Here is a 27,124-nt window from a genome sequence, read left to right as displayed (position 1 = left end):
ATTTTTCAAAGGAGTACCAGGTGAAGACACTAGAGAGAAGCTATGTTTTAAGCTACTTGTGTGGAGTCGAAAAGAAGGGAAGAAATGCATACCTTGAACTAGTTCTTTGTGAATTTAGAATGTGTTCCCTATGATTGCGTTGAGGATATTGGACGGTGTGTAACATTTATTGATTAATGAGGAGCTTGGTGGAGGAATTGAACATTGTAGTGCTTCTCTTAGGGATATGAAACCACATGGTTCTTGCACTATAGTTATTACCCCACCAGGATAGGGAAATTTGAGTCATTGTGGTGCTTTTCTTGGGATTGTGAAACCACCCAGAGAATGGACTACAAACCACTACATTGCTCTCCATGAGAGGCATTTTTTAAGCCATCAAAATAAGTGATTCCACATCTTAGAACTGAGATATAACTCAATTTATCTTGTATGAAGCCTTGTGTTTTAACCAAGGAGAAAGCACTTTAATCATAGAGACAATTGTAAATTTCTTGTGCATATTGTATTATGGATTGTGATGAATTCTTCATGTTCTAAATCATGCAATACTTGTGTCTTGTAAATGTAAATAAATATCTAAGCTATGAGACTCATTTTTATGCTGATTATTGGAACGATATCTTGCCTTTTTGCTGGAGTGGAATTTTTTTTTGTATTGAATGACCATGCAACTAGGATGTGGAGTGTATATATGACTAGGTAGAGTGTAGCGTAGGGCTAACGCAGTAGGTAAGGTTCAAAGAAGACAAAATTTGTGCAGAAGGATGATAGTGGCACCTTAAGGAAGAAGGATATCTACCAAGGTACATAGACAATTAGGATTTTGCAGAAGATGAAGGTGATTAGGGAGATCGTGGCAAGTAGATGGTTAGAGATATTTTGGACAAGGAAGAGATGAGATGGACTAGAGCAGAATAGGGTAAGAGATATTTTGGACAAATGCTAAGGAAGAATTGGGTTATAAATTTAGAAAACATGGTGAAGAATTTGTTCTGAGGAGTATAATTTATTGTTAATGTGCTATTTATAGAAATGAAAAAAAATTGGCATGTAAATGAGGTATGTTAAATCCCATTACTGTGGATTTCATTTGTGTTTGCCTAAAACCCCAAGAAAAATTATTCATGATTTGTAGTTGTGGATAGGTTCTAAAATATGGAATACTTTATACCATTTTCAAAAATTAGTGATGCGACATGTGTTGCAAATTTATTTTTCAAAGGAGTATCGGGTGAAGACACTAGAGAGAAGTTAGTTTGAAGCTACTCGTTTGGAAGCCAAAAAAAGGGAAGAAATGCATACCTTGAACTAGTACTTTCTGAATTTAGAATGTGTTCCTTGTGATTGTGTTTTGGATGCTGGACAGTGTGTAACATTGATTGATTAATGAGAATCTTGGTGGAGGAATAGATCATTGTTGTGCACCGATTAGGGCTATGAAACAACATGGTTCTTGTTGTATAGTTATTAGACCACGAGGATAGGGAAATTTGAGTGATTGTGGTGCTTTCCATGGGATTGTGAAACCACCCAGCGAATGGACTACAAACCACTAGATTGCTTGCTATGAGAGGTAGTTATTAAACCATCAAAATAATTGATTCCACATCTTAGAACTAATATATAACTCAATTTATCTTGCATGAAGCCTTGTGTTTTAACCAAAGAGAAAGAACTTTAATCATAGAGACAAGTGTAAATTGCTTGTGCATATTGTCTTATGGATTGTGATGATTTTTTCATGTTCTAAATCATGCAATACTTGTGTTTTGTAAATGTAAATAAATGTATAAGCTATGAGACTCATTTTTATGCTCATTATTGGAATGATATCTTGAATTTTTGTTGGAGCTGAGAAAATTTTTGATATTGCACAATCGTACAACTATGACGTGGAGTGCAGATAGGACTAGGCAGAGTGCATCGTAGGGCTAGCGTAGTAGGTAAGGTGCGGAGAAGACGAAAGTTGCACAGGAGGATGATAGTGGCACCTTAAGGAAGAAGGATGTGTGCTAAGGTACATTGAAAATTAGGATTTTGCAGAAGATGAAGGTGATCAAGGAGATCATGGCAAGAAGATGGTTAGAGATATTTTGGAGAAGGAAGAGACGAGGTGGAGTAGAATGGAATAGGGGAAAAGATATTTTGGACAAATGCTAAGGAAGATTTGGGTTATAAATTTAGAAAACATGGTGAAGAATTTGTTCTAGGGAGTATAATTTATTGTTAATGTGCTATTTATATCAATGAAAAAAAAATTGGCATGTAAATGAGTTATGTTAAATGTCATTAGTATGGATTTCGTTTGGGTTTGCCTAATACTCCAAGAAAAATTACTCATGTTTTCTAGTTGTGGATAGGTTCTAAAACATGGCACACTTTATACCATTTTCAAACATTAATGATGCCACATGTGTTGCAAATAAATTGTCAATGTGCTACTAATATCAATGAAAAAAAATTTGTCAAGCAAGTGAGGTATGTTACATGCTAATAGTATGGATTTCTTTTGGCATGGCTTACCTAGAAGTATAGTCTCTGACCGAGAAAGAAAATTTGTTCGGAAATTATTGAAGACTTTCTAGAAAAATCTCGTGACAAACCTTAGATACAGCTCAACCTATCACCCTCAAGCAAATGTGTGGACTAATGTGGTTTAAAAGAGCTTAGGAAACTTGATATCAAGTATAGTAAATGAATACAAAAGTCAACGCTACCAAGTTCTTACCCAAGCTAAATTTTTCTATAATTATTCACCTAACATAAGCAAAAGAATAAGCCTACTATAGTTTGTGTTTGATATGTACCCTATATTCATCTCTAAACTTTGGAAATTGGGAAAGGAAGACATATGAAGAAATTATAAAGAGGAACTTTCCACAACCATGAAAATAATATATGAACATATTGAAGGGGATGTACAATAAAGTAGCTAGAGAAACAAGCAAAGATTAGAAATCAAGAAAAGAAAATTCAATTTTGAATTGGGTAACTTGGTTCTAACACACTTAAGGAAATAAATAATTCTATAACATGAATATAACAAGCTAAATCTGAAGAAGATTGAACCTTGCAAAATCTTGGGGAAGGTTTGAACTAATGCTTATGAAATTGAGCTACCTTAAATATAGGGAGTTCTCCATTTTTTAGTGTAGTAGATTTGAACCCTTACGAGGAAAGTGAAGATGAGAAGGGGGATGATCAAGAGAAGGTTTACTAGAAAAACCAACTACCTATTTCTAAGAAACTTCAAATGGAGATGATCCTTAATGATAATGTTTCCAAAAGCAATAGGAAGAAGGAATACTATGAATATGTGGTTAAATGGAAGGGACTTCCAATAGAAAATGAAACCTAAATGAATGCTACAAAGATCCAAAATCTTGGCCAATCTATACAATACCTCATGGATGGAATTCCATGAAAACTTTTAGTTATGAGGGATTTTCATGCAAGAGTGGTCTAAATGAATTTTTCCTTTTTCACATGAATGAAATTCAATGCAGATATTTACTTTAGAGAATTTGTTTGTTATGCATATGTGTCCCTTATGGGATAACTATACCTAGTTATTTAGTTAAGTTTCTAGAAAATGTCCAAATGTAGCCATAGAAGAGGCACTGCTCATAAGAAAGCTCCCTTTTTTTTGTTATAGGATACTTTATTGTTCTGTCCATGTGTGTGTGTGCACGTGCGGATACATAGAGAGAGTATCTTATGAAGATAGGAAGAAACTGTATGGGAATAATTCTCAGAAAATCATCCAAAATATATGATATTCTCTATTAATGAAGTTGATGTTATTATCTAATCATTGTTAATTTCCCATCCTAGTTTCTTTCAGCACTAGGGATTTGAAGAACCTATAATATATATCTTTCCTTACTTGATTTCACGTTGGTGATAGAACATTTTGTGAAATTTAGTGTCTAAACCCACAACCTCCCTCCTTTCCTCTATATCCTGAGGTAGGATTCCAGATCATGCGTGAGACTAGAATTTAACGTTTCTTGGTTTGAAACCCACTAGGACTTGAAAATTACACTAACAGTTTGGAGCGTCAATTATTGAGCTTAAGGATCACAAGGTTGAATACCTAACACCTAACCGTGCAATGGGATTGAGAGATCAAATTATAAAATTTAGAGTTCAATGCCTCACAGTATTGTAGTATATCACGATAAAAAATTGGGGGTTTGTAACCTCACGCCCGAGTTTAAACCCAATCCTCGTTGATTAACCATAGTTCCCCCACACCCCCCCCCCTCCTCCTACCCTCCACATCTAGTAGGAGGGATCCACTATTCACTGAAGCCATTGATATCTACCAATTAACTTTCTGTCATTTCTTGAAAAAGAGTCGTTCTAGGACTTTGTGTTTCACCCCACTCCCACCCCCACCTGCTTTTTCTAATCTCACAAGAGTACCCCTTTGTTATTAATATAGACTTTTATTTCCCCTTATATCCACAATCATTGATCACCACCATGTTGTCGATGCTATCCATCATTGTGTGATGAGTCGACTATGTGATGCGTGAGTCAGGGTTCTAACCACCCAAATCCCAAGTCCTATACACCCTTGGTCATGTTACTCTAGTCACCTTAGGAGAAAATAAGTAATTGGGGGTTAATTTTTATCCCTCAACTCTCACAAAGATTGAATTAAACCCAATATTGTTTTTGTCTAGGTAGCATCTATATTGTCCAAAAGTGATAGCAACCCCTAAATTCTATGATCTCAGTGAGACCACCATCAATGTTATGTCAAATTTACACAGAGACTCTTAATGTGTAAATAGACTTTTTTATAATACTATGGGCTAATACGTGATTTATCAATAAGACATGCCCAAAAAATGATAACTTAATTAATTTTAAAATAAATCTTAATCTTTGGTATGACCATTGTTAAGAATATTCTAATATATTCCATAGAAATTGAATTGCTACCATCCACATAAAAAATATTAATAATTAAGTTAAAAATTTTAAAAACCTATTACCAAATAAAAAAATTATATCAACCTTATTATATAAAAAATATAAATTAAATGGAATTCAAATCTCATACCAGAGCCAGGACACATATCGTTGCTAGTAATACATAACTCATTTGTTAAGAAATTTTAGGGATGAACATATGACTCCCACACCATTTCACGATATTACACGTAGTTCCATGTGATGGACAATGAATGATAATGTCAAGTTTTTCTTCCAAAATGCATTCTTATGTCCGTATGACGGTTGCAATCTATTTTCCAAAGATGCATGTAATCCATTATTTATTCATGTCAAGCTAAAGTAGAAGGAAAAAATGTTTCTTTCCATTTCAAAAGATCAAGAAATACATCTCAATAAAAAAATAAAAAATAAAAAATAAAAAAAAATCCATAGCGGGGTAATTCTTGGCCATGATTTTTGAGAATAATTTCTTTATTGTACTATATGGTGACTATTCTAAAGTGTAAGAGCACGTTGATAAGGTGTTTTAAATGGAGATTATACTAAGTACAAGAGGACAATAATAATATATTTTGAAACTAAGCAACTTGGGTTTTATGAAATGGGAGACCTCACATAGTTACACTAATGTGATTAGAGAAATTGGAAGAAATTCCACCTGCATCAAAATACATAGGATGCTAACCTGTATGTGGAGAAGCAATCCTTTCAAAATGATTGTGGTCAGCCTCTATTATGGTTGAGTTTATAAATTCTTTGATGGATTCAATTTCCTTCGATTTTGTGATGGAATCTAGTTCCTTCACCACATCTCTCATCAAAGGATGTTTAACATACTTGTACACACAACACAGTGATACACTTAGAAGACTCTTCCACGTAGTGTAGTGGTAATTTTACAAATCTTTCAAACATAGTGAGAAATTAGAGAATCTATAGGAAAGGTTTCGAGTATTTGGCATCGAAACTCGAGGTTTGTGCAGTTGTATGTGATGGTCGTAGCAACTTTTGGTAAGTGCAAGTGGAATGAAATGGTGAATTGGGAGATGAATAATGAAACTAATTGGTGGAGGTGTTAGGCTCCTATATCTATAATAGTTGACTATGGTTATTTAGCCATTTATCCCATAGGGATATTGTAAATTATTTTTGATTTTAAATATTTAGTTTTTAAAAAAGCAAAATAAAAAATAGACAAGAAAGAAAAAAGAAAAATTAAGGGATAAAAAAAATAAAAAAATAAGAAAACCCTAAAGGGTGCCCTAGTTCAAATGCCGATGTTTATTAAAGCTTGTTTTAAATGTTTTTTTATATGACTTTTTGTCGTTTTTTATAAAGCAATCACACTTTCCAATGGTTGTCAATTGTGGGGTAAGACTTTAAGACATACCCCCTTCCCTTTCGAGACTTAACGAAAGGGGGGGCCAAAATGTGGTTTCCAAATAAACCACCCAAGCTATGTGTCATCCCCATAGTGTTTTCGGGGGGTCCCCTCCCAATACACTTTACCACTCCTGTGGACCCATTCATTCCTGCACTATCCACCCACACCATTTTTCATTCATCTCTCCATCCATGTCACCTACTCTCCATGACATATGACTGTTACCGTTCAAATCACCCCCCAACAGTCATGTAGACATTAGATAATAAATTTCTCCCACCAACCTATTAATTTACCATTAATGCCTTGATCTAAAAATGGCAATAGTCTCGTTAAACTCCCTCAAATTTCATTATAAAAATCCTTCCTGAACCTGCAAATTTCCCTTTTGACAATTGTTTGATTTATGCAGGGTCAACTTGAAGCATCTTGAAATATTACCATTTCCCTCTGCAAAGCGATCTCCTTCTACAAATCTCAGTTAATTATAGCTCGGTAACTTAGTTTCCTCAGTTTTCCCATTACAATTAGGATGTCTTCACACAAAGACAAGGAAAATATGTCTCATGAGAATCCTATGGTACCCCTTGTCCCTAATTTAGATAGCACCCCTTTAATTGATACTGAATAAAAAATAGCAGAAACATAATGCGAGTTTGTTTTGTATGAGCTCCATAATTGGGAAAAATAGAAGTATTTAGACCAATGATGATTTAAATATCTAGAAATCACTCCTACCTCAATCTACCTTTCGTTAGACTCATATTTTCCCTAAGTTCGCTACATGGTGTCATCTGAGGTACCTCCCAAGCTAGAAAGCAGTAAATACACAAGCCTCTCTGCACCCTTTTTCCACTGATGTACTCATGGTAATATATAAAAGCCTTACTTTCCCTCAACTAGCCTATATTTTGGAATGCTTTCTACCTCATAATTCTAAATTTCCTAGAAAAATTCCCCCATACTCTCCTCCTATCTTCTTTGAGATGCCAATACAAGTCATTTCCATGGTTACTTGTTTATTAGGTTATCATATAGACCAGTGGGTAGATGAGGTAGTGTTAGGGTTTTTATTAGTATTTTTAGTTGGTTAGAAACCTTCAATTCTTTTCAATTACAGTCAGTCTTTATTAGATATTACACATGAGTAGTTTCTCAAGTTTAATGCTGAAGGTGTGTTCAAACACCAATCAATTTTAGTGTATTCGATGTTATTTTACGAGGAAGATAGGTTCAAGTTCCAATTACAAAAGATTGATGATCAGGGATGTCCATTATCAGTTATTCACTTGACTTCTTTAGTCAGAAGCAATTGAGAGAATTATTCATTCACTGATTTTGTGGACAATTTTCTACATACATCCTTCTATCTACTTAGCAGTGATATTATACTAAGCATTTCACAAGAGATCAAGAAGGTTTTGGATCTTTCAGACCAGTCAAAAGTTACAAAATGATATTTATACTAGAATTATATAGAAATTAGAATCTATGGGTGTGAGCTTCCTAATTATATATTCCTAGTGTTTGTTCCAGTAAGAGTCATTTCCCTTGAATACACTAGACAAATGTTAAACATGGATGCATTGCACTTTGTATCAAATAAAAAGAAGTCATAGTTTAAATCGAAGGAAAATCTTGGGCCTTATGTTGTAAATACCAGAGCAACAACAATGGAAGTGGAGGAAATATTAAAGTAGATAAAATTTAAACCAATATTCACATGGCCTTATATTCCATTAGGGATAATTTCAACATTGAGAGTTGAGTAGAAGTCTACTCCATATGCACGTACACCTGGGCAGAGATAAAGTAGTATGATAATCAAGAGCATTGGGCATAAAACACATTAGAGAACAATAAAGAGTAGATACTTATTCAATCATCTATGCAAACTCCTATCCCAAAAGATAAAGAAATCAAGAGGCCAAAGGAAGGCATGTCCCTTACAGATTTAGAAGCTCATGTTGTAGACTTTCGTGTCTTCATGAGGAGAAAGAAAGATCCAAAGACCACTACTAAGACTGATCATCAAGTAATAAATGTTTAGGAATAATCCTCAGAAGAAAAGGATTCACAGGAGAAAAGTACAATGGTTTTGACAGGTATTCCTACCACTTATTTTCCATGTGTAGAGGAGACAATTGAGTCTCCTAACTCTTCTACATCTTAGATTCCATCATATTGAAGAATGAATCTTTGAAGGCTTCAACATATTCAGAATTTTGGAAGTAAACTACCACCACCCAACATAGGTTTTTATTTTCATTTGACAAAGAATAGGGGCAGTTCCATATGGTCTTTTGGAGCATACAATTCTAGCCCTTAGAAGAGCAAAATATTACAAGGCTCCAATATTTTTTGTTGATACCAAAAAGTTTCATGCAATCGATAAAAATCGATTTTCATAAGCAAGGATGTGAAATGATCTATTCAACATTCACCAGTTTAGTCATTGTTGCATCCAAGTTACAAACCTCTCTAAATAATATGCACTCAAGGTTGAAGATTTAAATAATTTCTTCTCTAGCCGAAGACACAATGATTAAAACTTTTGAAGATTTAATTATCAAACTAGGATATGATCCTAGTGATGTCAAGGCAATCAATGAGATAATTAAGAACAAAAATGAATATATTGAAGCCTTTAGGAAACAACTTAAGCTTCCAACAACATAGCACCCTCAGGCCAAAGAAGTGACCATTCTAGAGATGGAAAAAGAAAAGATTTTCAAAATAGTAGTTGAATAGATCTAGAAGATGGAACACGATATGGAAGAAGTATTGAAGGAAAATGAACAATTGGAAGTAGCAGGTACATGAGTAGCAGGTACATCAACACAAAAAGAATCACAACAAACAACACAAGCATCAACTTCAAATTCTTCTAAGAAGCTAGCCCAAGCTTTAGGAGAATTATCATTAGGGAAAGAAAAGGAGAAGCTAAAAACAACACCCACAAACATGAATGAAAGCTAGATCAGAGCTGAAAGGATAACTAGCAAAGGTAAACAATAATTTTAAATTAATTCAACAAACTCAAAAATATGAAGATTAGTCCCTTAGAACTCAAATGTTAATAGGAACCAAGACGCAACATTTTGTACAGTATTAATTCAAATATTACAAAATTGTGGCCATCTGTTCAGATCATTTTTAAACAAGATGAACTCGTGTAGAATGTTAAGGCAGTAATTAAATAGACAAAAGTTGAAATTAAGTACATACCAGTAAAAAGAGTTATCAAAATGTTGAATTCCAAAACTAAAAATGAGCTTGAAGAGTTGAACGTTCATGATAGAATAGATGCAGGTATGGAAGTCAAAAGAGTGTTGACAAACAAAAACCTTATGGTGCAATTAGAAAATATTGCACTATCTAATTTCCTTAAAGTGGTGCACCTAGTATTTTGAGATCTCTCGCAAAGGTTTCATCACATAATTAGTGCTTGTTTTAGTGTTTGTTTGGAACACGTATTAAAATAAAATAACAGTGTTAAGACAAACAAAAGCCTTATGGTGCAATTAGAAAATATTTCACTATCTCATTTCCTTAAAGCATTGCACCTAGTATATTGAGATCTCTCGCAAAGGTTTCATCACATAATTAGTCCTTGTTTTAGTGTTTGTTTGGAACACGTATTAAAACAAGGTGAGCTGCGAAGCAGCAAGTCCCTGCCAGTGTACTTAAAGTGAACACTATGTATACGCATGCTGCCCAACTTGCAGTGAACTCTACGAATAGGCCACATTGACCTGCCACGTTGCCTTATCAAATGTTGCCCTATCAACGATAAAGGCAGAACCTGTATACGCATGCTGCCCAACTTGCAGTGAACTCTACGAATAGGCCACATTGACCTGCCACGTTGCCTTATCAAACGTTGCCCTATCAGCGATAAAGGCAGAACCAAGGATAGCATTACCTCGCCAAGGAGTAAGCGGTTTACCCTGTGCCGGTTGCTAATCCAGAGATTGGAATATTAAACAGTGCCAGGCAAACTTTAAAGTTAAAGACGCCACATAGGCTTTAATACACCGGCCTAGCTTTTAATACATCAGCGGAATAAAGGTTAAAGCAAAAAGATAGCCAATGGATGGCTTAGAAGGCACCAAAATGCATTAAACATATTCCAATAGCCTTATTAAATACTTGAGAAGATGAGCTTCGATATGCCTTCTGTTAAACACTTTGCTGACAGTATTAGCGACACATGTCCAAACTAACTGTTCGCTGGAAGGACTTGTCATACAATTGTTTCTTCAGTGACGGTAAAATATTTTCCTACACTTTCGCAGCCCTGGAATTCATAAAACGAGCTCATTTTACCAGATCCAAGCCGTAAAATGAAAAAGAAAACATCATATCCAGCATCGCTTTCAAACGACAGTGCCGACTGTAGAATTGAAGATAATCCTCCAGGTTTTCCTGGTCAAGTTCCAGGCCAAAAAATGGGAAAGCATAAGTAAATAAATGTGCACACACGCGCTGAATGAATTCCGAGTCTGTTCTTTATGACATTCCGAGCCGTAAAATGCAAAAGAAAACAACAAATCTGTTATTATTCGCTTTATATAACTTGAGTTTTGATATTAACGGTAAATGTGTAGTTTAAAGTGCTATACGATATTATATAAGATCTTAAACCAAGTAACCAACCATTGCATTTTGCTAAGAACACTATTTTAGTTAGCATTAACTGCCAAAGTAAATTCGACTCTTTCACATAGTATAATTGGCCAAAACAATTCGTGCAGTAAATATACAGTAACACAGTAACAGACGTGCGAAAAGAAATTCCGAGTGATTTCCTGTATCAAATCCTAGGTAACATATGCAAAAGAAAACAAAAAAACAAAGTCCGCATTGCTTCAGTCAAAGCGCAAAACCGGAAAAACGTAAAACTTATTTCGAGCAGTACAGTATCAAGCTGCAAGCCGTAAAATGCCAGTCTTTTATTCCTCAGATATGCGTAAAATACAAAAGACGTGTGCACAATTTCAAGAAAATCAAGAAAAGCTAAAAGAACCTTACCATCACGATTACACGATAACCTGAAACCGCGAACGGTTGCCATAAAGTGAGGGTTTGGTCCCCGGTCCAATCTTATTACTAAATAATACTTATTAATGTTTTGAGTTTCATGAATTTAATCTCACTATGTTATAATTTTAGTCTCACATTTCTTCTATTTTTTTTACGATGATGGGAATGTTTTGGGCAATTAAATAAACCCTCATGTTGAGAGAAGGGTATAAATATACACATGCTTTCAAAAAAATCTAAATTTTAAAAATGATTTTTTTAAAGAATTTAAATTTTGATAGCAAGCTTGATCAAGATTAAAGAGCCCACAACTTTCTTAAAGAACAAAATAGATGAGATAAATAAAAAAACTTTTTCCTCAAAGGATATTATGGCAGCCAATGCTCCTTTAATAAAACAAGTATATATCATAATGGCAGCTAATGCTCCTTTAATAAAATAAGTCTAAAGAGCAACCTTGATCAAGATTAAAGAGCCCACAGCTTTCTGACAGAACAAAATAGATGATATAAATAAAAAAGTCTTTCCCTCAAAGAATGTTATGGCAGGTAACGCTCCTTTAATAAAACAAGCATATATCATAATGCTCCTTTAACGAAACAAGTATATCCCATAACGAATGTTGTGGCAGCTAATGCCCCTTTCATCAAACAAGTATATATCATAAAACTGATACGGCTGAGTCTAATAAAAGAAAATTATTCCTTCGAAAAACATTGATCTCCCATGTTCTCAAAATTGTTTTCATATTCTTACTGAATTCCCGTCATAGCTCATAAATAAAAGTCCTATTTCCCTTTCTAAGAAATAAAAGAAGAGTGTGAGCAGGGAAACACAAGGATCGATCTCAAAATAAAGAATTTCAGCATTTGGCAAATTGCCAGTCGACTTGACCTGGCATGCAAATTGCACGTCTAATTTTTAAATAAAATATTTTGTAAAACTGATACACCTGTTTTATAAGTAGCATTGAACCGATACACCTGAAAAGAGAATCAGCGGAAGCAACCACCCAGTCGACTTGACCTGGCATGCAAATTGCACGTCTAATTTTTAAATAAAATATTTTGTAAAACTGATACACCTGTTTTATAAAAAAGCATCAACACAGCCACGTATCTCAAATGGCTTCTTCGGGATCTGGGGTGCATGCATACCAAATGTCCAGGTTGGGAGGCCCGTTGCCGGTCCTGAAAATGCTATAGTTCCAGATCCAATTCCAGGCGCATATCCAGTAGCGGAACCTACAGATTGAGATCGAGAACCATAAAAACTAGAAACGGAAATAGAATCAGTGGAAGTAACATAGAGATATGCATCTGGAAGCTCTGCATCGCGATCTTGAATTGCTGGTACTAGCATTCGACCTGGGAAGGAGGTTACTACTTCAAAGTGGTCAATCGGCTCTGCCTTCACCTCTGTAGCTTTACCTAAATCTCCAATGAAAGAACCTGGAGCTGCTTGCTCAGATGCTTCCTGTGCTACGGGTGCTTCAGGGTCTCTATCTTGAGAAACTGCCTCTTTAATTCGTTTCATTGGCGCAGGATTGGGATCTTAAACAACGGGCTCTGCTACTGAAGCTGCTTACTTAACAACGGTGATGGGTCACCTTGACCTCTGCTAGCGGATCGGCTTCTAGCACTGGATCTTTGTACTGGAGGACTTGAAGAATGGGTAGCATCGCTTTTGGTACGAATCCAGGGGGTAAAATAATGAGAGATAGCAGAGGATCAGCCTGCGCTTTCATAATATTGTTTGTGTTGAGTGGAAGCAATTTCATTGCAGTACAATGTTCGAACAAGCCATTCAACGTGTCCTATGATCACCGGGCTGTTATCATAGATGGCCAAAGAAGAATGCTTATATCAGCGGGAATCCATTATCCTCGCGCTACACCTGAGGTATTAATTCACACTCTAATTTTGTTAAACTTATTTGCTGTAACCAGATATCCTTCACTCTGCCACACCTAATTATTGAATGTTTAGCGGGAATGAAACGTCTAAAATTGACGCAGAGCATACATCTCTACTTGCAGGGTTTTGTATAAAAATAGGGGTGTAATGCTACCTCTGTGGCTACTCTTTATGTTTTATGGTCAACCTGCTGCTTACTGGACGTGAAGGTATGCTATGTAAATGTACAGAGATCTTGCTTGAAATTTAGATTTCAGTGAAAATTTTGAAAAACAAAGTAAATACAACAGGTTTGATTTAACTCATTGTAATATTTTGAGAATGGTATCCAAAACTAGGCTCGCTGTAATTAAAATCTGTTGTAATAGACTTACTTAACTTTTCCCAGGCTGTTTCCAGCAATGGCGTTCGCTCGGATCCTTGCGTGCGCTCAGGGCCGTAATCTGAAGGAGTAAGTCGGTGGAGGATACCGAAGGCTGCCCACTGCCCAGCATAGGAGGGTAAGTTTTTGCGTGAAGGAACCTTGAAATTTAGATTTCAGTGAATTTTTTGAAAAACAAAGTAAATACAACAGGTTTGATTTAACTCATTGTAATATTTTGAGAATGGTATCCAAAACTAGGCTCGCTGTAATTAAAATCTGCTGTAATAGACTTACTTAAATTTTCCCAGGCTGTTTCCAGCAATGGCGTTCGCTTGGATCCTTGCTTGCGCTCAGGGCCGTAATCTGAAGGAGTAAGTTCAAAGAGGCAGTTCATTACCTAATTTGAGTTCCAGTTTGACTTTTCAAGTTTGAGTTTTCATGTATGCAAGCAGTAGCAGAGAAGAGCGGCTTCGCTCTTTGATTCATTCTCTCCTTAACCAGCTTCTCTTCGTCCAGTTCAAGATCCAGCCCCTGATCTAGAAGCTTACCTAGTTACAGAAGCATACCTAGTTACAACAGCATACCTCACTGGTTGATCAAATCATGCTCCAACTTGGTTAGAGTCTATCCCTCTAAAAGTATAGGATAGTCTGAAGCAGTGCTGTCAACTTACTATAGTGTATGACACCGCTGTTTACATCTAAACATAAGAATAGAAGAGGTGTCATGTAAACAGAAGAACAGAAGATTGTATGCGACACCTAACAATGGTGGCAGGAAGCAACATGCAGCGGTGGTGCTTCTCTATTATAAGATGGTTTTCTATTATACAAAATATATTTTGATTAACATAAAATGCTTGAGATTTAATGCTGGCATTAGTCCAGCATTAGTTTGAAGCTAAATTTACAAACTTGAAGCGAAAATATGATATAACATATGCTTTGCGCCCGCTTGCCTCAGGAAGAGGCCAAATAAGGCCATGAAAAAGAATACTGTTAAAAAAGTTAAAAAAGTTTGGATATTCGCAATAGGAGGTGGCTATTCATCAGGTTAAGCAGGTTAAACTAATGCTAAAACTGAAGAAATCGATTACTATAGTCCCTGGCCATTGCCAGATGGCAGGGACTAATTACATTATTACTTTTAGGTCTTGGAACAATAATTTTACTTTTTGGATAGACTCCAATCTCTTTGTTTGGAGCAATAGTATTACTTTTAGGGTATTGTATTACTCTTATGGTTGACTTTTATCTCTATCCATTTAGTTGTGAATGACGATTTGACTTACCATTTTTGTTCGAGATAATTATCTTCAACTATTTTGACATAGGTTTATTAATGAGTTGTGGGATTTTTGATTAAAAATCAAAATCATAGGGTATATGACATCAACAAAAAGAAAAATTAGAAAAAAAATTTAGGTTCTTAGGGGTAGTCTGAATCATGCACGTAATTTCGAAAGATAGCAAACAATTATATTGTTATTGTTATATTCAATGGATTAGTTTTTCAATATTAACAAATTCAAGTTCCTTGCATTTTTTCATCGTAAAACCAATATTGTTTGACTATTGTGTGTTATAATTTAGAAAGAAAAAATGGTTAATCGAGTGGGTGTATGAAGAACTTTCCAAATATATAATTAAATAGTTCGAACTCTTACAAAATTACACATAGGATACCTAGTTCCATGTTAATTTTATAAATGAAAGAAATGTATATAAATTAAATTGGGTTGGTATATTTTTACTTAGGAATAAAAAAGAAAAGAAATACTTTGATTTGCATGGTATTGTTAATTAGTTTCAATTTACATGAAGGTAAGCAATGTCAATTAATTGGAATCATTGGCACTTAATGTATTTGAGAAAGGATTTCTCATTTCTATGTAGTTTTTATTTCAAATTTCATATTTATATTTGATAATTTATATAAATTTACATAATTTAAAAAAAATGTTATTTTTTATATACACATCTTTTTTTCTATTAGTATGGACCAAAACCTAACCCCCCACCATTCTCAATAGCATTGTTTCTTCCACTATCTATACCACTATGCCTAATACCATTTTTTCTTCTACTAACCATGCCCCTAGCCAATTATACAACACATACATACATACATATAGGGATAGGAAGAGAGATTACTACCTAATTGGGATTAGTAAGGAAGAGGTGAAATCATTACAAGTAACCAAAGAGATGATTGTTTAATCGTATATTGAAACGAGAACCAACTAACCCCCATAACAAAGAAAGAGTCATCTTTTCTAGCATTGGTGCACATCAGAACCATGGAAAGAGCACTCAATGGATACGTGGTTCATGATATTTAATAAACCTTACTACAATAACAAGATGGTTCCCTTGTATTTTCTTCATAAATTATGGGTCTCCATGACAAATATTTTTACATTATTTAATTTCAAAGGCTTGGTTTTATCTCTCATGATCAAGAAAAAGACAAGAGTAATTTAATAAGAGGGCCAACTACTCCTAGTTGTAATCCTACTCCACCTTAACTTGGAAATAGGATTCATTCCATTGGTATTAGAATATAAGGCCAACTTTTATTTTAAATTTGTATTGTATAAGTGACTAGCCAATAGGCATCATTAATATGTTATTATGGTTGAGATAATATGTCAACCTCTTCATTTATAATAAGAAATAATTAGATCATACGACAACCGAGTATGTATATAGTAGAGACTGATAATACTATTTTATTGTGTGGCTCTACATTTTAATTTATCTTGTTTATGCTCACTACCCTTGTTTTGGCTCCACCTATTGAGATCAACTAACAACATCCCACGCTACATATGGGGTAATACATTTAGTCACATCTACTTCTGCGTCATATGGTCAAATTCATTACATTTTTGGGAGTAGTATAGATGGAAATAATTAGAGTCCTAAATGTCCTATATTTAGATTACATTCATATGACAATCTTCATATGCCCTCTAACCTTATTCATTGTTAGAAAATTATATATTACAGAGCAATGGAACACATAAAATATTGCAGAAATATAAACACATAAAACGCATAAAACAAGAGAGACACAAATATACGTGGTTCACCCAGTTTGGGCTACGTCCATGGAGAAACAGCCAATCCTTCTTTTATTATATTATCTAGCAAACTGAAGAGATACAACCTACAGTAGATCCACTGTAACTCCCCCTTCTCTCTCAATCTCCTCTTTCTTCCTCACTCAGACAGATCTATGTAGACATAATACAATTCCCTCATATATGGTGAGGGGTTGCCTTCTAGGGGAAAAAAAACCCTAAGCTAAGCATAACTTCCACCGTCAGATCATACACCTAATGAATGGCTCGGATTGACTAGAAATTAATAGACTTTTACAAGGCAATTATACATCTAATTTTTAGCTTCGGAGGCGCTGCCATCGAACCCCCGTCGGGGGACCACTGGCCCCCGGACCCCCCAGCTAGGGGAGATCAGCCCCCCTATGTGGACGGGTGTACAATCTTCCTAGGGTATACATCTGGCTGAAACCTTTGAATACATAAGATAATCAGGCTCCACACCCAACAATCTCCCACTTGGAGACTGATTATAGCAACTCCACCGCTGCTTCATTTGCTAGACAATGACTCCACTTTGGACCTGGTTGTTTCTCATCTTCTTCATCATACTTGAAGACCAATTGAAACTGAGTAGATTCTTAGTTTCTCCCTAGTTACAACTTTTGTTAACATATCTACAAGATTCTAACTATAGTGTATCATTTCCAACTTCAACTGTCCATCTTCCAATGCTGACTGTAATGGTACTTGAGCTGTATATGTTTGGTCTTGGAATGAAATGCATAGTTCTTTGCAAGATGTATGACACTCTGGTTGTCACTGTATAACCTGCCCAACTTCTGCTTCTTACCCAATTCATCCATAAACCTTTGTAACCAAATCATTTCTTTACTAGCCTCTGTTGTAGCAACATACTTTGATTCTATTGCTAAAAGTGCAACAACACTTTGGATTTTTGAAACCCAACTGATAGCTGTTCCACCTACAGTAAATACATATCCTGTAGTGCTCCTCTTGTTCTCTCTATCACCTGCCATATCTACATCAACATATCCCTATAGAGTAATGTTTGAACCACCAAAGCATAATTCTTGATTTGTGGTACATCTCAAGTACCTGAGAATCCACTTCACCACCATCCAATGTTCTTTTCCTGGATTGTTCATGTACCTGCTTACAACTCCCACTGCATGTGCAATATCAAGCCTTGTGCAGACCATTGCATACATTAAGCTTCCAACTACTGATGCATATGGAACTTTAGACATATGAGCCATTTCTTCCTGAGTCTTGGGACACGCCTCCTTACTTAATTTGAAATGGCTAGCCTAAGGTATACTAACTGGTTTTTCATTCTGCATATTAAACCTTTTCAACACCTTTTATATATACTCACTTTGAGACAATGTTAATTTGTGATTCTTCCTGTCTTTAGTTATTCTCATACCAAGGATTTGTTTTGCAGCACCCAAATCCTTCATTGCAAATGAGTTTGCCAATTTTCTTTTGAGTACATTTATTTCCTACATGTTAGAACCTGCAACAAGAATGTCATCTACATACAATAAATATAATATCGCTGCCATCATTTTGTCTTTTGAGATAAACACAATGATCAAAGTGACACCTAGTGTAACATTGTTCAGACATAAACCTGCCAAATTTTAGATACCACTACCTTGGAGCCTGTTTTAAGCCATACAAGCTCTTCTTCAACCTGCACACTAGTTTCTCCTTCCCTTTTACCTCATATCCTTGTGGCTGTTGCATATATATCACTTCCTCCAAATCCCCATGGAGAAAGGTTGTCTTTACATCTAGCTGCTCAAAATGCAAATCTTCAGCTGCTACTAGACTTAGAATAGCTCCGATTGAAGTCATTTTCACAACAGGGGAAAATTTCTCATCAAAGTCTATACCCTTTTTCTGTGCAAATCCTTTAACCACAAGTCTAGCTTTATACCTTTTTCTACCTCCATATTCTTCCTTGACCCTGTAAACCCATCTATTATGCAATGTCTTTTTACCTGTAGGAAACCCGACTAAGTCCCAAGTCTGGTTATGTGCTGAGGAGTGCATCTCTTCTTTCATGGCTTGCTCCCACTTCTTCCTAGTTTCTACCTGCACTACTTCTTCATAACATTCAGGTTCACCAGAATTAGTCAACAATACAAAATATAATGAAGGAGAGTATCATTCAGGGGGTCTACTTATCCTGGTAGATCTTCTAACACCACTTTTAGGTGTTTGAAGTGCTTGTTGCTATTGTGGTTGTTGTTCTGGCTATTGATCATTATGATTTTCAGGCACCATCACTTTTCCAGTGATATCGTTAAGCACTGTGTATTATCTATTTTCTTTTTCCTGTTTCTTTTCCTGCAATTGATTCTTATACAAGACCTTTTCATTGAATATTACATCTCTGCTCCTAATGATTTTATGATTTTCGTAATCATATAAGTGATAACCAAAATCATTAACACTATATCCAATAAAGGTACATTTATTTGATTTTGCCTCAAGCTTTGTTCTATTTTCTTTGTTAATGTGGACAAAGGCTTCACAACCAAAAGTCTTTAAAAAAAAGTAGTTTACCTTTTTACATGTCCATGCCTCCTCTGGAATACCACCATCCAAGGAACTTGAAGGCCCTCTATTTATTAGATAAACAACAATATCTATAGCATCTGCCCAAAATTGTAAAGGCAATCCTGCATGCGATCTCATGCACCTTGCACGCTCCATGATTGTCCTGTTCATCCTTTCTGACACACTATTTTCTTGTGGTGTTCTTGGAATCGTCTTCTCTCTACGAATTCCATTTTTTGAATAGTACCTATCAAACTCCTTACTGCAATATTCACCTCCAATATCTGATCTGAGAAACTTCAACCTTTTTCCTGTCTCATTTTCAACCAAAGCTTTCCATTTCTTGAAAGTATCAAATACATCAGATTTATTTCGAATACAATAAATCCAGGTTTTTCTGGTTGCATCATCAATAAAAGTAACATAATAAAGAGAGCCACCAAAAGATGATACCTGAGCCCCATACATCTATATGCACAAGCTCTAATTTTTCTCTCTTCTTTTTTTTCTCAACTCTAAGAAATCTGACTCTCTTCCGTTTTCCATGAATGCAATTCTCACAGATGTCCAAATCAACATTCTTCAAACCCAGCAACAAATTCCTTGATTGAAGAATCTTCATCCCCTTCTCACTCATGTGTCCGAGTCTATGATGCCATATTGCTGCATCTACTCCTTTGGAAGTTAAAGCATTAACAGAGTTAGAAATACCATTGCATAAATACAATGTACCAACCTTTTCACCTTTTTCTATTACCAGGGCTCCTTTGGTGACCTTCCAAGCTTTATCTGTGAAAGTTGTCACACAACCTTCACCGCCTAATTGCCCTATTGAAATCAGATTTTTCTTCGAATATAAAACATGCCTTACCTCCTCTAGTAGCCATTGGTTTCCATTCTGTTGTTTTACAAGAACCTTACCCATTCCAACAATTTTACAGGGTTTATCATCACCCTAACAGACTTGTCCAAAATATCCTTGAACATAGTCATGAAAATATTTCTTATCATGTGTGGCATGGAATGAGGCCCCTAAATCTACCACCCAAGAATCAGTAATATTTTCGAAAGAAAGAATCAAAGCATCTTGTAGCACCTCACCTGTCACATTTGCTTCATGATTGTTTTCTTGTTGTGCATCTCCTTCTTTTCCCTTCCGAGATCTACAGTCTTTCTTTAGGTGTCCTTTCTTTCCACATTTCCAGCACACTATCCCCGATCTAGACTTGGGCCTGCCTTTCCTTGATTTACTGCGATATCCTAAGATCTTTCCTCTTTCCATTTTTCTTCTCCTAGTCTCTGCAGTCAAATCATTACCTGATGTCTCACTTGAGCTTTTCCGTCACATTTCCTCGCTAAGGATTGCATAGGCAACATCATCAAACTTTAAAGTACTAGATCTAGAGACAGAGTTACTAGTGGCCATAACTAAGCCATTCCAACTTTCTGGCAATGAGCATAGAAATAACAGAACCCTAACTTCATCATCAAAATTTACCCCTACAAAACTTAACTAACTTGTAACTGTATTAAAATCATTTAAAGGGTCTGCAACAGATCCACCTTCTGACATCTTCATATTAAATAAATGCTTCATAAGAAATACCTTATTTGAGGCCGATGGTTTTTCATATAGTTTGGCCAATGCCGACATTAAACCCTTTGTTGTTGTTTCCTTTGAAATATTAAATGCTACCGACGCCGCTAGGCAGAGTCGTATTGTTCCAAGTGCCTTTCTGTCAAGAATGTTCCATTATGTGTCTGTCATACTCGTCGGCTTCTTTGTCTTTCTGCTCAATGGTAGGTATAGATCTCTCTGATACAGATAATCTTCCATCTGCATCTTCCACAGCTCGTAGTTTTGGCCGTTAAATTTTTTGACCCTAAACGTACCATCTTTCGCCATTGCTCCCACTCGAACTAGGAACCCTTCTCTCCTATGAGTTTATCAACCAAATAGATGTTCGGCTCTGATACCAGTTATTAGAAAATTATATATTACGGAACGATGGAACACATAAAATATTGCAGAAATATAAACAAAGAAAACACATAAAACAAGAGAGACACAAATATATGTGGTTCACCTAGTTTGGGCTACATCCACGGAGAAACAGCTAGTCCTTCTTTTATTATATTATCCAACAAACTTAAGAGATACAACCTACAACAGATCCACTGTAACTCCCTCTTCTCTCTCAATCTCCTCTTTCTTCCTCACTCAGAATACAGATCTACTTAGGCTCAATACAATTCCCTCATATATAGTGAGGGGTTTCCTTCTAGGGCAAAAAAAACACTAAAGTAAACATAACTTCCACCGTTAGATCATCTGCCTAATGAATGGCTCAGATTGACTAGAAATTACTAGAATTTTATAAGGCAATTTTACATCTATTTTTTAGCTTCAGGGGCACTGCCCCCAAAACCCTGCCAGGGGATCGCTGGCCCTCGGACCCCTGCAGGGGGACAAGTCCCCCACGCACCCCCCCCATGTGGAGGGGTGTACAGTCTTCCTGGGGTATACATTCAGCTGAAACCTTTGAATACCGAAGATAATCAAGCTCCACGCCCAACAATCTCCCACTTGGAGACTAATTATAGCAACTCCACCGCTGCTTCATTTGCTAGACTTTAATGTGTAATAGATAATACATCATATTCAAACCTAATTAGAAGTCTAATATGCATGGCCCTCCTTGTAGTGCCACTACATGTAGTAATCCTTCCACTTCCTATGTGGCTCAACCAATACATAATCCTTATTATCCCTTCCTTTCTCCCCCTTCTAGACCATTATTATCATAAGTTCAAATACCTCATCCCCAACCAAACTAATTTAAACAAAATCTTCCACGTTAAGAGAAGGTGTATGTCTTACAAAATACACTAAACCCTCAAAATACATAGACCAATAATAATAATAAGAAAAATAAGGGGAAGAATAAAGTGAACATCTAGAATTAAGGTATCGATATCAATCCACATAATGAAGTTGCCAATGATAGAGAAAAACCTAATCCCATAAACCAAGATTAATATCTAATAACCCTCCCAAGTAAGGAAATAATTCTCAAGTCTGAAAGAGGCATTACTTTTCATAGAAATGTGTGGTGTAACCAACCCCTTTTTTTATAGCATTACATGTATGTAAATCTAAACATGTAAATTATAAATGTATATGTGTGTGTGATGATAAATTGATGTCTAGCCTAATTGGAAGGACATACAAATCCAAATTTATGAGAGGGAAAGCCTATGGTGGGATGTTACATGGCCATTGCGATATTGTTACACATTTTTTGGTCTCCCTATGGCATGCCTTGAGAAAGCCCATACCAACCACCGTTAATTGGTATAACATTTTTCCTAATGACAAACTTGACTATGCTAACATGCATTGAAGTCAGAGTGGGATGCTTGAGTGGAGGATGATATCATAACATCCCCTCTCCTTGTGAAACATGAAGATATGATAGTTTCAGTCTTTCAACAATTGTGGATGGGAGAATGGTGGAAGTGTGCATTGAAGGAATAAAGAAATCAACATAAAAGATCAGGAAAATAGCACTTAGAGTGCCGGGAACAATATAACAAAGGATTTTTAGGTGAAGACACCTTAGAGAAGCTATGTTTGAAGCTACTCGTGTGGAAGCCAGAAAAAGTGAAGAAATGCATAACTTGAACTAGTGCTTTGTGAATTTAGAATGTGTTCCCTATGATTGTGTTGAGGATGTTGGAGAGTGTGTAACATTGATTAACTAGTGAGGAGCTTGGTGGAGGAATTGATCATTGTAGTGCTTTTATTAGGACTATGAAACCACTTGGTTCTTGCTAGAATAGGTATTAAACCACCAAGACAGGGAAATTTGAGTCATTATGGCACTTTCTTTGGGATTGTGAAACCACCTACAAAATGGAATACATACCACTACATTCCTTGCTATGAGAGGTCATTGTTAAACCATCAAAAGAGTGATTCCACATATTAGAACTGAGATATAACTCATTTATCTTGCATGAAGCATTGTGTTTTAACCAAACAGAAAGCACTTCAATCACAAATACAAGTGTAAATTTCTTTTGCATATTGTCTCATGGATTGTGATGAACTGGTCATGATCTAAATCATGCAAAACTTGTGTGTTGTAAATGTAGATAAATGTCTAATCTATGAGACTCATTTTTATTCTCATTATTGGAATTGTATCTTGCCTTTTCGTTGGAGCCTAGAAAATTTTTGATATTACAGGACCTTGCAACTAGGATGTGGAGTGCAGATACGACTAGGCAGAGTGTAGTGTAAGGCTAGCGCAGTAGGTAAGGTGTGGAGAAGATGGAAGCTACAAAGAAGGATGATAGTGGCACCTTAAGGAAGAAGGATGTGTGCCATGGTACATTGAAAATTAGGATTTTGCAGAAGGTGAAACCAATGAGGGAGATCGTGGCAAGTAGATGGTTAGATATATTTTGGAGAAGGAAGAGACGAGGTGGAGTGGAGTGGAATAGGGGAAGAAATATTTTAGACAAATGCTAAGGAGGAATCTGGTTATAAATTCAGAAAACATGGTGAAGAATTTTTTCTGAGTATAATTTATTGTTAATGTGCTATAAATATATCAACGAGAAAGAAAATGGCATGTAAATGAGGTATCTTACATGCCATTAGTATGGATTTCATTTGGGTTTTCTTAAAACTCCAAGAAAAAGTTATTCGGGCTTTGTAGTTTTTGATAGGTTCTAAAAAATGGCACACTTTATGCCATTTTCAAAAGTTATTGATGCCATAAGTATTGCAAATTTATTTTTTAATGAAATTGTAGGACTGCATGGCTTACCTAGAATTATAGTTTGAGACCGAGAAACAATTTTTTTGCAAACTTCTCAAGGAATTTCTGGGAAAATCTTGTGACAAACCTTAGATACATCTCAACCTATCACCCTCAAACCAATGGGTGGACTGACGTGGTTTAAAGGAGCTTGGGAAATTTGATATCAAGTTTAGTAAATGAACACAAAAGTCAGTGGGATCATGTTCTTACCCAAGATAAACGTTTCTATAGTGATTCACCTAACATAAGAGCAAGAAGAAGCCTATTCGAGATTGCGTATGATATACACCCTAGACGCATCTCTAAACTTTTGAAATTGGGAAAGGAAGACATGTGAAGCAATGATTAACTTTCCACAACCATGCAAATGATATATGAACATATTGAAGGGAATGCACAATAAATTAGCTAGAGATACAAGTAAATATTAGACACCAAGAAAAGAAAAGTCAATTTTGAATTGGGAAACCTGGTTCTAACACACTTAAGGAAATAAATAACTTTATAAGATCAATATAACAAGCTAAATCCAAAGAAGATTGGACCTTGAAAAATCTTGGGGAAGCTTTCAATTAATGCGTATGAAATTGAGCTACCTTAAATATAGGGATTTATCCATTTTTTAGTGTAGTATATTTGAACCCTTACAAGGAACATGAAGATGAGAAGGAGGATGAACAAAAGAAGGTTTACTACAAGAACCACCTACCTATATCTAAGAAACTTCAAATGGAGATGCTCCTTAATGATTATATTTCCAAAAGGAATAGGAAGAATGACTACAATGAAGATGTGCTTAAATGGAAGGGACTCCTAATAGAAAATGCAACCTAAATGAGTGTTGCAGAGATCCAAAATCTTGGTCAGACTATAAAATACCTCATGGATGGAATTCCTTGAAAACTTTTATTTATGAGGGTGTTTCATGCAAGAGCATCGTAAATGAATTTTTCCTTTTTCACATGAAGGAAACTCAATGTGGATATTTTTCTTATGCATATGTGTCCCTTACGGGACAACTATGCCTAGTTAGTTAGTTAAGTTTCTAGAAAATGTCCAAATGTAGCCATACAAGAGACACTACTCGTAAGAAACCTGTGCATTTTTTGTTATAATATATTTTCATGTTTTGTTCATATATATGGGGAGACAGAGAGAGAGTATCTTGTGAGGAAAAGAAGAAAGTGTAGAGGAATAATTATTAGGTCATCCAAAATTTGTGATATTCTCTATTAATGAAGTTGATATTATTCTCTTTTATCATCATTGTTAATTTCTCATCATATTTTCTTTCAACAGTAGGGGTTTGAAGGACTTATAATCTATATCTTTCCTTACTTGATTTCAGGTTAGTGATAGAACATTTTGTGAAATTTAGTGTATAAATCCACAACCTCCCTCCTTTCCTCTATATCCCGACATAGAATTCCAGATCATGTGCGAGACTAAAATTTGATGTTTATTCGTTTGAAACCCACTCAGATTTGACAATTACACCAGAATTTTAGAGCATCAATTATTGAGCTTGAGGATCACAAGCTTGAAGACCTAACACCTAACGGTGCAATGGGACCGAGAGATCGAATTATGAAATTTGGAGATCAATGCCTCTTGTTATTGTAGTATAGCTCGATCAAAATTTTGGGGTTGGAAACCTCACCCTAGAGTTTAAACCCAATCGTGGTCAATTAACAATAGTTCCCCCACACACCCTCTCCCCTCCCCCGCTTCTAACCTCCACACCTACTAGGAGGGATCCACTATTGACTGAAGTCATCGATATCTGGACATTAAATTTGTGTCATTTCTTGAAAAAGAGTTTGTCAAGGCCTTTGTGTTGCCCCCCCCACTGCCACCCACACATTCTTTTTCTAATGTCACAAGAGTACTCCCTCATTATTAATATAGACTATTATTTCCTCTTATATCCAAAACCATTGATCACCTCCATGTTGTCTTTGTTATCCATCGTTGTGTGATGAGTCCATTATGTGATGAGTGAGTTAGTGTTCTAACCACCCAACTCCCAAGTCGCGTACACCCTTGGTTCTGTTACTCTATTCCACCTTAGGAGCAAATAAGTAATTATGGCTTAGGTTTTAACCCTAGACACTAACAAAGATTCAATCAAAGCCACCATTGTTTTTGTATAGGTAGCATTGATATTGGCCAAAAGAGGTAGAAACCCCTAAATTCTATGATCTCACTGAGACCACCATCATTGCTATGTCAACTTTACATGGATACTTTTAACCTGTAAATAGGATTTGTTAGAATGCCATGGGCTAATCCGTGATTTATCAATAGAAAATGCCCAAAAAATGATAACATAACTAATTTAAAAATAAATCTCAACCTTTCATATGACTATTGTTAAAAATATTCTAAAATATTCCATAGAAATTGAATTGCTACCATCCACATAAAAATTATTAATAATTAAATTAAAAATTTTAAAAACTCATTACAAAATAAACAATTATATCAACCTTATTATACAACAAATATAAATTAAATGGAATTCAAACATCTTACGAGAGGCACTACACATATTGTTACTAGTTATATATAAATCGTTTCTTAAAATTTTTTAGGGATCAACATATGACTCCCACAACATATCGCGAGATTGCACGTAGTTCCATGTGATGGACAATAACTGATAATATGAAGTTTTTCTTAAAAAATGTATTCCTATGTCCGTATGAGAATCTATTTTCCAAAGATGTAGGTAATCCATCATTTATTCTTATTAGTCCCTGCCGGGGACTATAAGCGATCGATAGATCACTGACTTTGGGTTGACCGCGGCGATTTTTGCAAATATTTCACATTTTTCCTAAGTTGAACTAAGGTTTATGGGGCAGAAGGGATTGGGGGTCTTATTACGCGCTTCGCATGGATTGAGGCGAATGGCACGTGGTGCGCGTGAGGGGCACGTGGTTGCATGCGCTC

At 35.7% G+C, this 27,124-nt stretch overlaps 1 protein-coding gene across 1 annotated transcript; it reads left to right on the top strand.

The window, feature by feature from the left end:
• The first annotated feature begins 13,071 nt into the window (after window positions 1-13,071).
• LOC149266994 (beta-galactosidase 9-like) lies at window positions 13,072-13,672 on the top strand. Its single transcript, XM_089431315.1, has 2 exons — window positions 13,072-13,302; window positions 13,440-13,672. The coding sequence occupies exons 1-2, from the start codon at window positions 13,072-13,074 to the stop codon at window positions 13,449-13,451; spliced, it is 243 nt and encodes an 80-aa protein (XP_089287441.1). The 3' UTR covers window positions 13,452-13,672.
• Window positions 13,673-27,124: the final 13,452 nt, after the last annotated feature.

The sequence above is a fragment of the Pinus tabuliformis genome, chromosome 6 (genome assembly GCF_031772625.1).
Source record: "Pinus tabuliformis cultivar Carrire ecotype Pingquan chromosome 6, CPIR1, whole genome shotgun sequence".
In the NCBI taxonomy this organism is placed as follows: Eukaryota; Viridiplantae; Streptophyta; class Pinopsida; order Pinales; family Pinaceae; genus Pinus; species Pinus tabuliformis.
Note: the sequence above shows the minus strand (reverse complement) of the source record. Positions and strands in the feature narration are given on the sequence as shown.